Here is a 14413-nt window from a genome sequence, read left to right on the forward strand (position 1 = left end):
AGAAACACCCATTCTCCAGTCACTGCAACAACTTGCTGACATATTAGTGAAAGTAACGAACTGTTGACAGAAAGTGTAAGATAGTCCTGAGAGATAAAGAATGGATCGCTTCAGACACACATTCTAGGTTTTGTGCTTGTTTCATTTTTTTTTTTTTTTTACATCTTTTGCTTTTTAGATTATATTAACAGGCTCTCACTATGTAGCTCAAGTTAGCCAAACTCACATTCTTCCCAGCCTCTCAAGTATTAGTGCTACTAAAAGTAATTTTAGTAGTGTAAAAGAGGGCTCAATCATTGCAAGCTGAAAAGTAACAAAACAGATGCTCTGGGCTAAAAAAATGAGTATAAGCCTAAGAACATATGACAAGTAAAACAATGGTTACAATCTTAAAAATGAAAATATATAGCATGGGAGACAATTTTCTATGTGACTGAACACAATGACAATTTTGTAATATAGTTTTTGTGACAATTTTACATTTTCTTTTTATTATTATTTTTAGTTCTGTATATGTGGGTGTCTGTGTGAGGGTGTGTGCACCTGAGTACAGGTGCCCCTAGAGACCAGAAGAAGGCATCAGAACCCCTGAAGCTGCAGTAACAGCAGTTGTGAGACACTAGATGTGAGTGCTGGGAACTGAACTCAGGCTCTCTGCAAAAAAGCAGCCTATTCTTTTACCTGCTGAGCTATGTCTCCAGTCCCCTTGGTAAGGACTTATAGAAAAAAAAATTATTCTCTTACTGAATCCAGTTAAAGAACACAAATATAAAAAAGTGCTGCTGATAATTTTAAATTTTTTTGGGATTAAATACATATAACAAAGTGGGTCAATTACAAAATTTCTCTTTATTCCTCAAACAAAAAACTGATGGTAATTTTTTTTTCATTTGAACATATATCTATGAGCAGGGCAAGCCAAATCTAATTTGACCGATTTCTACCAAAAGTAAATATATTCTTTACAAATCAATCTATTCATAGTAAATAAAAATCACTAAACTATCTATAAATATAAGAAGCTTTAAGGAACATTAAAAAATTATTCAGAAATGAAAATAGAAGCAACAGGAAACATATCAAGTGATTTCTGTGTCCCCAAAATGGTTTCGTATCTTCTTGCTCAACTGATGACTATCTTGGCCTTTTTAGTTCTTTCTCCTGATCTTAGATACTCTGGCCAATTATAAAAAAAGAAAATTAAATTTTATTTATGCTTGCTTACTGTTAAAGATGAGAGTTCTTATTAAAATGTTTTTCATGGAATTACCAAAACATTTTAAAGTTTAACATATGAATATATGAAAACCAAGGTTTTATATGTACAAATCTTGGCAGGTAGTGAGTTGGAGTCAGGCAAGATACAGTATATGCTAATAACTAGGTTCGTAATACCAGGGAAATTATTCTATCTTTTAGATCCCATCATCTCTGAAATACAAGTAGCTAGTCTATCTACTTTGTAAGCCAACCATTGGAGTCACATGAGATTAATATACAGAAGCACCTTAACATTGTAAGAACTCAACAAAAGCTTTCCATCAATCTATGATTATTATTAGCACAAGTATTAGCACATGCTTTGTGACCTCTATAAGGAAAAAGGTAGTTTACCTCTGTGCTGGATAGCTTTAGTGTCAACTTGACACACCTGGGTTGAGGGAGCCTCAATTGGGGAATTTCCTCTATTGGACGGCCTGTGGCCATGTCTGAAGGGCATCTTCTTGATGAGTGATGTGGGAGGGCCCAGCCCACTGTGGGTGGTGCCACTCCTGGGTAGGTGGGCCTGTGTTGCATAAAAAAGCAGGCTGAGCAGGGGCCAGGGTTTCAAGCTAGTAAGCAGCATTCCTCCATGGCCTGTGCTCCAGCTCCTGCTTCCAGGTTCCTGCCCTGAGTTCCTACCTTGGGCTCCCTGATGAACTGTGACCTGGGAGTTGTAAGCTAAAAATAACCCTTTCCTACCCAAGTTGGTAGCGGTCAGAGTATTTTGTCACAGCAATGAAGAACAAACTAAGATGACGTCTCTGGTACTTCCACAGAACAGTTTCTCACAGTTAATTCTAATTTTCTTCCTATACATGTACACACACAAACACACCCTGATAAGGTATTACTCATAGTACAAATGTGCTACAATGCACCAGACACTGAACTCCTAAAGTGATACCCTGGAGATGAAGCTGCTGGGAGGCAATTAGGTTTCTGTGAGGTCACAGGGATGACCTCATGCTGGGATTATTCCCTTACAGAAGGACATCAAAATACTTTACTCCAACTTTGTCATAGAATACAGTAAAAAAATGACCACCTGCAAACCAGATGTTTGAGATTATCATCCCCACCACCACCACCATAGAATCTAGGCAGGCTGACTCCAGTGTCTTGGACTTCTAGCCTCTAGAAACTTGAGAAAATACATTTTTGTTGTATAAGCCAAATAGTTTATGGTATTTTGTTATTACACTTGGTCTACTTTTTTCAATGTTTAAACACATGAGGGAAATCCAAGTCTAAGTTTTTATTTTGCAAAGTTCATCAGACCCATGCAAATTCACAGTGTGAGTAATTTCAAAGGTTCAGGACAAGTCAGGAACAAGTCATAGCAGACAGACACTACACTCCTGCCTACAAGGGAATTTCTTTTTATTTTTTTAATTTTTAAAAAATATTTTATTTATTATTTTTATTTTATGTATATGAGTGTATTGCTTGTATGTATGCGAGTACACCTGTGTCATTTATGTGTACGAGTGCATAGCCTGCATGTATGTGAGTGCACCCATGTCATGCAATGCTGTGGAGGTCAGAAGAGGGCTTCAGATTCTCCTGGAACTGGAGTTAAGGACGGTTCATAGCTGACATGTGGGTTCTGGGAATCAAACCTGGGTCCTCTACAAGAGCAGTCAGTGCTCTTAACCACTGAACCATCTCTTCAGCCCCCGGGAATTTCTTTTTAAGAGCACAGTATTAATAATTCTCTTTAACTTTTGAGAAAGATAGTTTAGGCAGTTCTAGATTGTTAAGTCATTGTCAGACAAATGTTATCCCCATGTCTACAAGTCGAACGTAAGGATTCTTACCTTTTGTATCTGCCTGAAACTGTCCTAGATGGTTCCTGTAAAGTAAAAGTATGACAAATCAGCTGAGAATATGTAAGTATGTAATTATAGATTATAGAAAAATAGATGAGAGAGAATATCTAATTGTGAAAGAACCCATTTAGACAGTCATTACTGCATTTTTTTAGAAAACTCACATTGCCGGCCCTACATCTGATCTTTCAGCCCAAACTACCTGTGTTCAAGTTTTGTTTTTAATATTGAAGTATTTTAAAAGCTTAGAAAAGGGACTTTGGTGTGGCATCATTCATCAATCAATGAGCATTTTGAAAACACAATCACTGTAACTTTTTTTTTGGTCACAGAGTCTCATATAGGCAAGGCTGGCTTGGAACTCTCTAGGGAACTAAGGACAGCCTTGAATGTCCTATCTTCCTGCCCCCACCTCTGAGTACTAGGATTTTATGCGTGCACCACAATGCTCAGTGTATGGGTGGATCAATCTCAGAGCCTCCAGCATACTAGGCAAGTACTCTACCAACTTAGTACTCTACCAACTTAGCTACATCTCCAGCCCTACAATCATTATAATTTTATCCCTGTCTTTTATTACGCTCTCATTACAAAAAGTTATAGTTCAGCACGTACATACAGAGATTAATGATTATTTCTGAAGATTACAGCTAAAAATAAAAAATGAGAAAAGTACATGTTACTGTGATGATCCTAAGCTACAACAATAAAAGAAGAGGAAAGACTGATTAAAGTTAACATAACTCACTAGGGTGGGAAAATTACTCTGCAAATAACTAGGCAGTAATTTTGACAACTCTGGGCTCTCCAGATATGACTGTACTTTCATCTTAATAAAGCAGATCAAAATTAAATGATGAGCCCTTTTTAAAACTGATAACAGCCTTAAATCTAGGAGGGATTGTAAAAGAATTTCTCATCTCGTTAAAATGAAAGAATAAGCTCCCTTTATAAGACAACAGCAATTCCACAGCAAAACACTAAATACTGACGGCATGGCCTAGCAACGTGGGGAAACTGTCCGGCACACCATACGAAGAGGAAGGAAAGTTCCACCCAGGCCAGCCATGGTAGCTCTGAAAGGCTGGGTTCAGGTTTCTTCCAGTCTCCTTGTTTCTAACAGGAAGTCACAGCAACACCGATTGTTTTGTGGGGATTACATGATATACATGAGCAGAACAATTAGCTTGCAATTGACAACAGCTTACAACTTCAGTTTGGTAGCTAAAAGTTTAAGAAGCTAACTGGGATATGAAAAATCTTTATCAACTTTTTCCATATATAGTAACGATTCAAAGGCAATGAATTCCTAATAGAACAGCATAAACTACTTAAAGATAACTTAATCTCCATGTTTCATTTTATGCCTTGTTTTCTAAGTAAAATATAAGCTTCTAGAAGCCAGGAACCTTTCCCAGCAATTCCTTTTTCTCTGCTCCCAAATCTAAGGAAATCATTTTATTAAATCTGATGCTACAAGGGAAGGGGAGGGGGTCAGCCCTTAGGAAGTTAGCAGGTGCAGAAGTAACTAGATCACACGGTCCTGGAGTGTCTAGAGGGGCTGACCCCATGAACTGAACTTGGTACTCTGGTGAGGCTGCTGTTAATGGTCCAATGACCATTAAAAAGGTATCCCCCTACTAATGATGAGGAAGTAGGTTATTCTTTGTACTTGATGAAGTATCAAATATAATATTTATAAAATTAGGTTATTTCTAGAGAATAATAGCAAAGAACACATGCATAACTACCCATTTTAGTACAAGATTCTTCTGTAATTCTAAGGAAGATGTTCAATGTTTTTCCCCATAGAAACAAAATTCTATACAAATATAAACTCTACCTTAGATTTAACTAGCTAGAAATTTCATTGCCATGACCACAGAAATGCCCAAGTAGAGGAACTAACTAATTATGAGGCACTTATAGTAATATTAGTAATTACTGCCGAACTTGACAGTTCCACTCTGTATGTGAAATAATCTTCCTGGGCTTCTAGTTGTCTGATCTTATTTCACCTATGCTTTTCTGTTTATACATTACGAGGTCTGAACCACCACTGCACCTGTAAAGACTGTGTGTGTTCACCGGATTTCCGCATTGACTATTCTAAGTTCCAACGAACCCAATGCTTTATTTAAACTTACACAAAACAGTTTGTGCTTTGCCCACAGTTTTACAGCTCTGCACAGGTAGTTCCCCTTCCCATTAGCAATATAAATGATCCCATTGCAGGAAACATTATGCCAGGAAAAGTATACTTGAAATCTGTTGTATAACAGACTTTGAGGTTTTCAAAAGATCTAATTACATGGCCTCTGAAACTTTTAAAGCCCGGATCAAGTACAATTGAACTTTTTACAAACAATTTCAGTATGTCTCCATCTTTTCCACATTTGGGTTTCCTGTAAGTAAATGTTACTCAGCCCAAATTGTTGGACATGTCATCAATTCAGCTTTTAAAATCTTTAAAAGGGTTAGAACGCAAACAGCAAGGAAAGCCTAGAAAATGCTTTCCGACTAAGGGATGGAGTTCAGGCAATTAAGGCACTGTGATTCTGAGTAGGATTCTTCTGCTCTATGTCAAAACATGACAGGCAACTGGTAGAACTTTAGCAAGGCCTGAATATGAAATAACAACGCTTTCATGGTAAAGTACTGTGGTTATGCAGTCAACCACGTTCCTGGAAATCATGGTAAAGCAACAGAGAAGAGTAATTTACTATAAAAAAAAATCTATAAATCGTTGCAGTTGAGGTTATTATTGTAAAGTGAAAATTAGTAATACCCAGTCAGGAAGAACCATTGATTGGACAAACTGATAAATCTATTTTTCTAAGTAACTTAGGCAGTATATATCAAATTTTCTTATATCCTTAAAATGCTTTATGTATTTTCAGTCCAGTAAGCTTCCCTCTGTAAATCTAATCAAAGAAAAAATTCAAAATACAAAGGCTTAATACATAGTTATCAATTCAAGTGTTATTTACAACAGTGAACGATTTTAACCATTGAAAGTTATCATTAATGGATAATTTATCTTAATTACTAAGTAAGTTTCAAAAAGAAAATTCTCTATTACTAAAACAAGTTTGTGGTTGTTGTTTGTTTTGAGGCAGGGTCTCAAGTTGCCCAGGCTGGTCTCTAATTCACTATGTAATAGAGGCTGGCCCTGAATTCCTGATCCTCTTTTCTTCATCTCCTAAGCACTAGGATTACAGGTAAGCACAACCACAACTGGCATGAAACAACAGCTTTGAATAACAAATGCTGCTCACACTGCAACACCTACAAAAGGCATTTTAGGAATATAAAAATTCCAAATGCACATTCCTTTCCATCCAGTAATTTCGGCATCAGGATTCAATCACACATATGCAGAATGACACAAAAAAATGACACAAAATGTCCACAGTTTTTCAATACTGCATTTGTTTTTAACAGCAAAAAAAAAAACCCATAAACAATCTTAACAATCAAGTGTAGCTCAAAAAATTTTAGTCCATCTATATGGAATATTCTACATTTGTGAAAAATAACATTGAAGCTCTTTATCTACAATTGCAGAAGTCTGTCTATAATATTCAGTGAAGAGGGGTGATGCCAAACGGTCCGGTTAAAATACTGCTTGAGTCAACTTTTTATCATTATGACAAAATACCTAGTGTAAACAACTTAAAAGGAAGAAGGATTTGACCTTGCTCCCAGTTTCAGTGGTTTTGGTCCATAGCTGGCTGGTTGCATGTGACAGGCCTGTAGTAAGCAGCATGTAGAGCAAAGCTGGTCATCTCAGGATGGTTGGGGAGCAGAGAGAGCGAAGAAGGAACAACACACCCCTTTTACTAGGACCTACCTCCCAATAACGCCATCAAATTATTCATAGACCAATAGATTATCATAACCCAATAATGCCATCAAATTAGGAATCTACTAATAAATTAATCCTAACTCAATAATGCCATCAAATTATTAATTCAATAGATTAATCCTTTGAAGTGTTTAGGGCCCTCATTACCCAGTCACCTCTGAACACCACTGTAGGACCAAGACTTTAACATGGGTGCCTTGTATATTTTGTTTTTTGTTGTTGTTATTGTTTTTGAGATAGGGTCTCACTATGCAGTCCTGGCTGGCCTCAAACTCCCAGATCCCAGAGCCAGGTGGATCTGTCTCCCAAGTGCTAGGATTAAAAGCACGTACCACTACCCCTTGCTCAAATGCCTTTTTTGAAGAACACTTCATATGCACAGAGAGATGATATATCTTTATATATGCACAAAAGTTTTATTAATTGGATTTGTTTTGTCTTTTTGGGACAGGATCTCCTTGTAACCCCAGCTTTCCTGGAACTCACTATGTAGACCAGGCTGGCCTTGAACTCACAGAGATCCGCCTGGCTCTGCCTCCCGTGTGCTGGGATTAAAGGTGTGCACCGCCACACCCAGCAAAGAGAGAGAGATTTAATTTGTGAATTAATATTTCATTTGTGTGATATACAAAACAGAAAGCACTAGCTGCTTTCAGAGAAGCTAATCCAGTAGCTAAAGACTTTTTACCACACAGTTGTACCTTTTGCATTTTGTACCACATGATTGTGTGGCTTAAAGAAAAAAAAGGTTAAAAATTTGAAATTTAATAGATCATAGAAAATGACAGACCATAAACTGACCAACTCAAATCATGTACTTTCCTTTACATGTTCTATTATTTTCCAAACTTAATTTAATCAGCAATTTTTACTCAAAGGGTAGTATGAAACCATAGCCAACAATAAGAAATGTTATTTCTTAAAAAAGTTTTTTTCAGCAAAAGAATTTCCATTTTCTGCTATCACTATCCTATATTATATAAAATTTAAATTAGAAATAAAATGTTCTAACCTTTCACAAAGCATACTGCCATGCCAAACTTATATTCACATTTGCGCTTTCATTTCTAAAGATCTATTTCATGGAGTGGCTCAGAACTATAAACAAAGCTAAGAAAGTCTCTCTGTCCCACTGAAAGAAACTACAGAACAACCCATGATACTAATATCCTCATTCTCTCTCCTCTCTCTCCTCTTGATTTTAAAGCTATAAATATCCATCCTTTAGGAGTAACAGACTATAACTCAGAGGTCAACTATGTGGACAGAGCAGTTCCTCTTCCCAATGCTACCTTTGCTAAGGCAATCAGGGAGGCCAATGGGGAAGACTCAGCTTCACTTTCATCCTAAGCAAGCAGCCAGGCAAAATACATTTGAAGCCAAGGTCACCAGTGAGTGACCAACCTTTACTGCCAATTACTAATAAATCAAACAGACAGAAACTGACAAAACGAACAGGCCTGGGAAGAGGTCAGCAAAGCTAGACGAAGACAGGCTAGGCAAGGCAGAATGCTCCTGAGTGCCCAGTCAGCTGGGCCGGAGCTCCACATCTGCGTGTATGTACTTGGAAATAACCAGTCTGTGAGTGGGTAGAACCTTTCTTTACAGAAAGAAATCAGCCCTTTCTCTAAAGCCACTGTCTGAGGTTATCTCATTATGCCATTGTTTTTGGTACGCCACAGTAAGAAGAGGGCATGAACTGAAACCAGGTCTAGACTTTTAATTAAAATGGTGGATTTATTTCTATCACAAGTTAAACCTTCATCATGGGAGAAATTGTCTTGAAAGAGGGCCAGATTTAATTTCAACTTTGTTAAAAAATACCAAGGTATTTTATGAACAGGCACAGACAGTTGCAAGAACTATGGCTGATAGCATCTGGCCCGCTCTAACAGTGTGCTACTCCACTACTTTTCCTAGAACTGTGATGATTATCACCCATATAACAGCAACTTGGGGGATGAGGGGGAAATATGAACCTCCATCACTATGAACCTATGTGTCAGTAACTTCAGCCTCAGACAGAAGAAGTTTGTATCTGCATTTCCTAACCACTTGAAAATATTTCACACCCCACTGCCAAATGCTTTCATAAGATTGCAAAGTAACAAATAGGTACACATTCAATCTGTTTCTAGCAATTAAATAGGGAAATGTGTATATTCCTCTGAAATTCCTTCTAAAGTCATATTACATATTATAATAGAAGTCAAGGCTAGGGGATGGAGATGTAGCTCAATAGAGTGCTTGCCTCCGCACTGCAAAACTGGGCATGGTGGTACCCACCTGTGATCCTAACACTCAGGGGGTAGAGGCAGGAAGATCAGAAATTCAAAGTTATCCTTGCTACATAGTGAGTTTGAGGTCAGTAACCTGGGACACTCAAGACTCTGTCTCAAAAAAAAGGAAAGAAAGCCAAGAGTAGACTCTGAAAAGACATGATGAGCTTGAGATGCAAGCTGTGTCTGATGGCAGCACATAGAGACAGAGACAGGAGGATCAAAAGCTCCAGCAAGTCTGGAGGCTGGCCAAGCCTTCGTACATAGCAAGATCCTGTCTCAAAACCTGGGTATGGAGGCACATGCTTATATCCCAGCTCTAGAAAGACAGAAACTGACAGATCCCTGGGGCTGAGTTACCACCCAGCCCAGCCTACTTGGAAAGTTCTAGGCCACTGAGAGACCTTGTCTTAAATTAAAAAAATAAATTAAGTAGACCTGAGGAATGACACCTGAGGTGAGGTTTGTCATCTGGTCTGTTCATATGTACCAAGTGCATGCAAAAGAAGGAAAGAAGGGGGGGGCAGAGAGAGAAAGAGAAGGAAGGAAGGAAGGAAGGAAGGAAGGAAGGAAGGAATTGAGCCATCTCTCTAGCCCCTAAAAAAAAAATCTTGAAAAAAGCTGGGTGTGGGGGCACATGCCTTTAATCCCAATACTCAGGAGGCAAAAGCAGGAAGATCTCTAAATTTGAGGCCAGTATGGTCTACATAGCAATTTCCAGGCCAGCAAGGACTATACATGAGACTCTGTCTCAGAAAATCAAAACCAATCAACCAACCAAGCAAACATACAACAGATGGATGGATGGATGGATGGGAGGAAGGAAGGAAGGAAGGAAGGAAGGAAGGAAGGAAGGAAGGAAAGGAGAGAGGGAGGTAGGAATTATAAGGCCACAAAAATAACAAGACCAGGACAGATTATATCCAAAATATTTCAAAACACAATTCATGTAACTGCTGTTTAAAATTGCAGTTTCTAGAGATGAGGTCACTTGTCAGTCAGTGGATTCTGTCCTGAGAACCACCCCCAATAAATAGTCTGTAGAATGATTTGTTTGGTACTCAAAGTAAACAACTAAGGAATTATAAGGCCACAAAAATAACAAGACCAGGACAGATTATATCCAAAATATTTCAAAACACAATTCATGTAACTGCTGTTTAAAATTGCAGTTTCTAGAGATGAGGTCACTTGTCAGTCAGTGGATTCTGTCCTGAGAACCACCCCCAATAAATAGTCTGTAGAATGATTTGTTTGGTACTCAAAGTAAACAACTAATGTAAAACTGAATTAAACTTTATTTGTAAGAGCTATTATACAGAAATAATATACAGATATAGATGTTTCTGACAATTCTTAATACTATACTATCCCTAATATTATATCAAGTTTAAGTATTTTGCTTATTTGTTTTTTGTGACAAGGTCTCCCTGCAGCCCCAGCTGGCCTGGAACTATAGACCAGGCTGGCCTCTGTAACATCCACTTGCCTCTGCTAAGATTAAAAGCATGTGCCACCATACCCAGCATGTTTACTGGAGAAACCTAGTCAACTTTTTTCTCTATGTAATTCTAATTTACTGTCAATCTAGAGGAGAATTGGACACTAAGTTCACCTTACTAATTCTTACTTTGTAATGAGGTAATTATTTTTCTTGGTTGTTTTACAATTGATGTTACTTATACCTGCTAGTCAGTCAGTCAGTCAGTCAGTCAGTCAGTCAGTCAGTCAGTCAATCAGTCAGTTAGCCAGTTAGTCAACATTCTTTGTTCAGAGACTAAGAATCAAACACTGATTGAATCAGTAAGTATTTAGATATAAGGAAAATCAGTGGTTAAACTCATAGGAGATGCCTAAATAAACCTGTTGCCACCAAAGTGAGACTGGAAAAATTAATGACCACAAGTTAAAAATCTGCTGTTAACAACTGCAGTTTTAAATGCGGGCAGCTTTAAATGCTCACCTGGGACAGATAGGAACTGCCCGGATCTAACAGGCTCACAGCTTCATTCTGCACCGTGTTCTGTTGCGTAATGGCATCTTCCCGTTTCCGTTCTTTCTGTCCTGCTTCATCATCTTCATATTCATCTAGGCACTGAAAGAAAGAAGAGTTTCCATTTTATTCCCCAAAATGAGTACTAGAACATTCTGATGTTATGTAAAAATTATGTCTGATAGTTAAAAAAATCTTTGGACATTCATAAATTAAGTTTAAACAATAAAGATACTCCTTTTTAGCAATAATTACATTTAATTTCTGTAAATTAAGCTCTCTGCTAAAAACTATCACCTCCACATTTTCATCCTTGGCAACATATTTTTTCTCAAAACCCTAATTACTAGTGACAAGTTTCTTAAAGAGATGGTTCATTCATTCTCCACCATTCATTCATTCAACAAGGAAACTCACTATACCTGTCTTAAATAAGATAGAGGCAACACTATAAACATGGAATTTACAGTTTAGCAAGGAAGGCATATATGCAAATAGATAAGCTAGTCATAATGGTCATTTTCTATCTTGGCACTGCCAATGGGAATATAAAAAATATTTTCACCTGGAGTTAAGGACATCTCAAGAAAACCTAGCAATTTAAAGGATGAGTATAATTTGGAAGTACAGATATGGACAAAAGGGAATTTAGAAGGTGAGAACAGCATACTGATGCTTACTAGAGGGTTACTAAAAAGCTGAATCAACACTAGTAATTATCTATCTCCAGATTTGCCAAAAGAAAGCAACAAAAGAGAAACAAATCTCTATCCTTTATACTTATTATAAGACTGGTTATGTGTTCCTTACAGCACATTTCTACAATAGGCCGGACCTCTTTGGGTTCTATGAGAGATCAAAAAAGAATATCTATAGACACTGTTCTTAAAGACACTAAGACACTGAGCAAAGCCCAGGATGGTAGGGAAGACACCAGGACTAACAAATTGTCCTTAAGAGGACAAGATAACAGAGGCCACTGTGGACCAAGAAGGGCCACTGGGGGATTTAGACAGAGAACATGGAGGAGAGAGGCTGAAAGTTTGACAAGAGCAACTCAAAGACAAGGTCAACAATGAGAGCCACAAAGAAGACATCTGCTGCATGGAGAGGAAGTCTGCCAACAGAATGGAAGGGCAAAACAAAAGGAGCAAGCAAGCTGAGATTCCAAGAATGCTCAGGGTCCTGTTCTGAAGTGCGGCAGACAGATGAGCACAAATAACCAGCCCCAGCTCAGTGCATCAGCCCATTCGAACTGGGTTAAAAAAAGTGATGAGACTGTGGCTACTGTTACTGCTATGAGTCCAAACTACTCTTGATTCTAAGCCAGGAGACCAGGGGCTCCTGCCAGGACCCACAGGGTAGCACATTCTCCTGCAAGCAGGGTAAGGTCTCAGCCTTGCAGCTCCTGAGGCAAGAACTGGGAAGGCATATATTCGGATCTCCAAGAAACATAAATTATAAATAACCTGAGAAGTTTAGACTTTTTCTTACAGAGAACAGAAAGACGCTACATTGCTACAAGTCCTTTAATGATCAAAACTGGTTTTTGGGAAAAGAATCTGGGTACAGCAATTGAGTACAAATGAACAGGAACAGGGAACACAAGTGGAAAGATTAGTTCAGTGACAGAGTAGATCATCTGAGCTTACAAAAGAAAATATATTTATACACACATATACACATATATCTCCTAGGCAAATAAAAAGCCCAGTGAACAAAAGAAATATAATAAAGAGCCCCCAAATTTTCCTTAATTATAATGGAAAAAGGACTTCTCTTAGGAACTAGAGATAAAAAGCCTCTCTTAAATCAACAGAAAACATCACTTTTAACGACAAATTAATAGCAACAGTATTTAAGAGTGAAATCAGACTCGAGATAGTGATGTCATCTCTTATGTTCTGGAAATACTGGGTGATAAATCAGCTTAGAATACTACAGGGCTTCAGCATTAGAAAGGAAAAATGAGTGGTCTCATCTGTAGCCTACTCTGCAAACGTTCCCTAAGACCAGAATGGCAAAAATCCCTGACTATAACATATAGTATCAGTAGCTTAAAGTTAGAATTCCGAATCATAGAGTTATACAGATAAAAAGCAAAAGTTGAGGCCGGGAGCCATAAACTCTCTGAACACTGGGCTGCTATTTTATTTACATTTGTTTCTATTTTCTGAAACCCAGTACCTCAACTACCCTTTTCTCTGCCCACTCCCTTAATAACTATAAACTCTACACCAGCAAATTAAAAACAAAAGATGAAAAGTGAAAAATCTAGTAGATGCCTGATAATGAATTGCCAAAATGAGACAAATCAGCGAAGGAGACCATGCACCCCATGTCAAAATTGTCAATGTTCTTTCCCATGGCAAATCCTTTTATCTGCTGGCCTGGGAAGCTATTCATCACACATAGCATATCTATACAGAGAATGTTTCTTACATTACAGGAAGCTTTCAGAAAAGGGATTATAAGATTAATCACAACCTCTCCTAAAATTTTTAGTGACCAGTATCATTCTTTCAGCCATATGTATCCTAAAAGTCCTTAAGCTGTTTTATATAACTGGGATAAGTAATGGGGGAGTAATCTTATTCAGGGCTGGGAAGATGGTTCAGTGATTAAGAGCATTTGTTATGCAAATATAAGGACTTGAGTTCCTATCCCCAGCACCCACATAGAAAGCAGTTGTGGCCAAACATCTACTTGTGACCCCAGCACTATGAGGGACGGAGACAGGTGCATAGATAGCTAAGGTTTGCTGGCTGCCAGGCTAGCTCCAGCTACAGTGAGATGTTATCTCAAGGGAATAAGGCACCTATATGAGGTCTTCCTCACACATATGTGTGCATATACCACACACATACACACATACACACACACACAAAAAAAAAAACTACTTTGTAAAAAAATCAGACCCTCCACAAACAGAAAGTGAATACATTTGACATTTTACTCTCCAATTTTATTTTATTTTTTTTTACATTTTAAAAATATTTATTCTTTTTAAAAATTATTTATTTAATAACCATATAATTAGAAGAAGCATTTCATTAAAACAGCATTGACATATTCAATAACAATTTTCTGAGCTAAGATGCATCTCTTTCAAATTTGGCTGTAAATTTTTAGGTTTACAGTTGAATTATTACAGTTATACAATATTGTACTCAGTATAAAC

General features: G+C 37.7%; 1 protein-coding gene across 1 annotated transcript in view; it reads right to left on the reverse strand.

Annotated features, from left to right (window-relative positions):
- Pawr (pro-apoptotic WT1 regulator) overlaps nucleotides 1-14413 on the reverse strand; it is a 126522-nt gene that overhangs the window by 27099 nt on the left and 85010 nt on the right. Inside the window, 2 exon segments of the mRNA XM_029555589.1 lie at nucleotides 3081-3115; nucleotides 11203-11334. Of these exon segments, the coding sequence (XP_029411449.1) occupies nucleotides 3081-3115; nucleotides 11203-11334 (167 nt within the window).

This window comes from Nannospalax galili, unplaced genomic scaffold, assembly GCF_000622305.1.
Source record: "Nannospalax galili isolate Female #2095 unplaced genomic scaffold, S.galili_v1.0 scaffold390, whole genome shotgun sequence".
In the NCBI taxonomy this organism is placed as follows: domain Eukaryota; kingdom Metazoa; phylum Chordata; class Mammalia; order Rodentia; family Spalacidae; genus Nannospalax; species Nannospalax galili.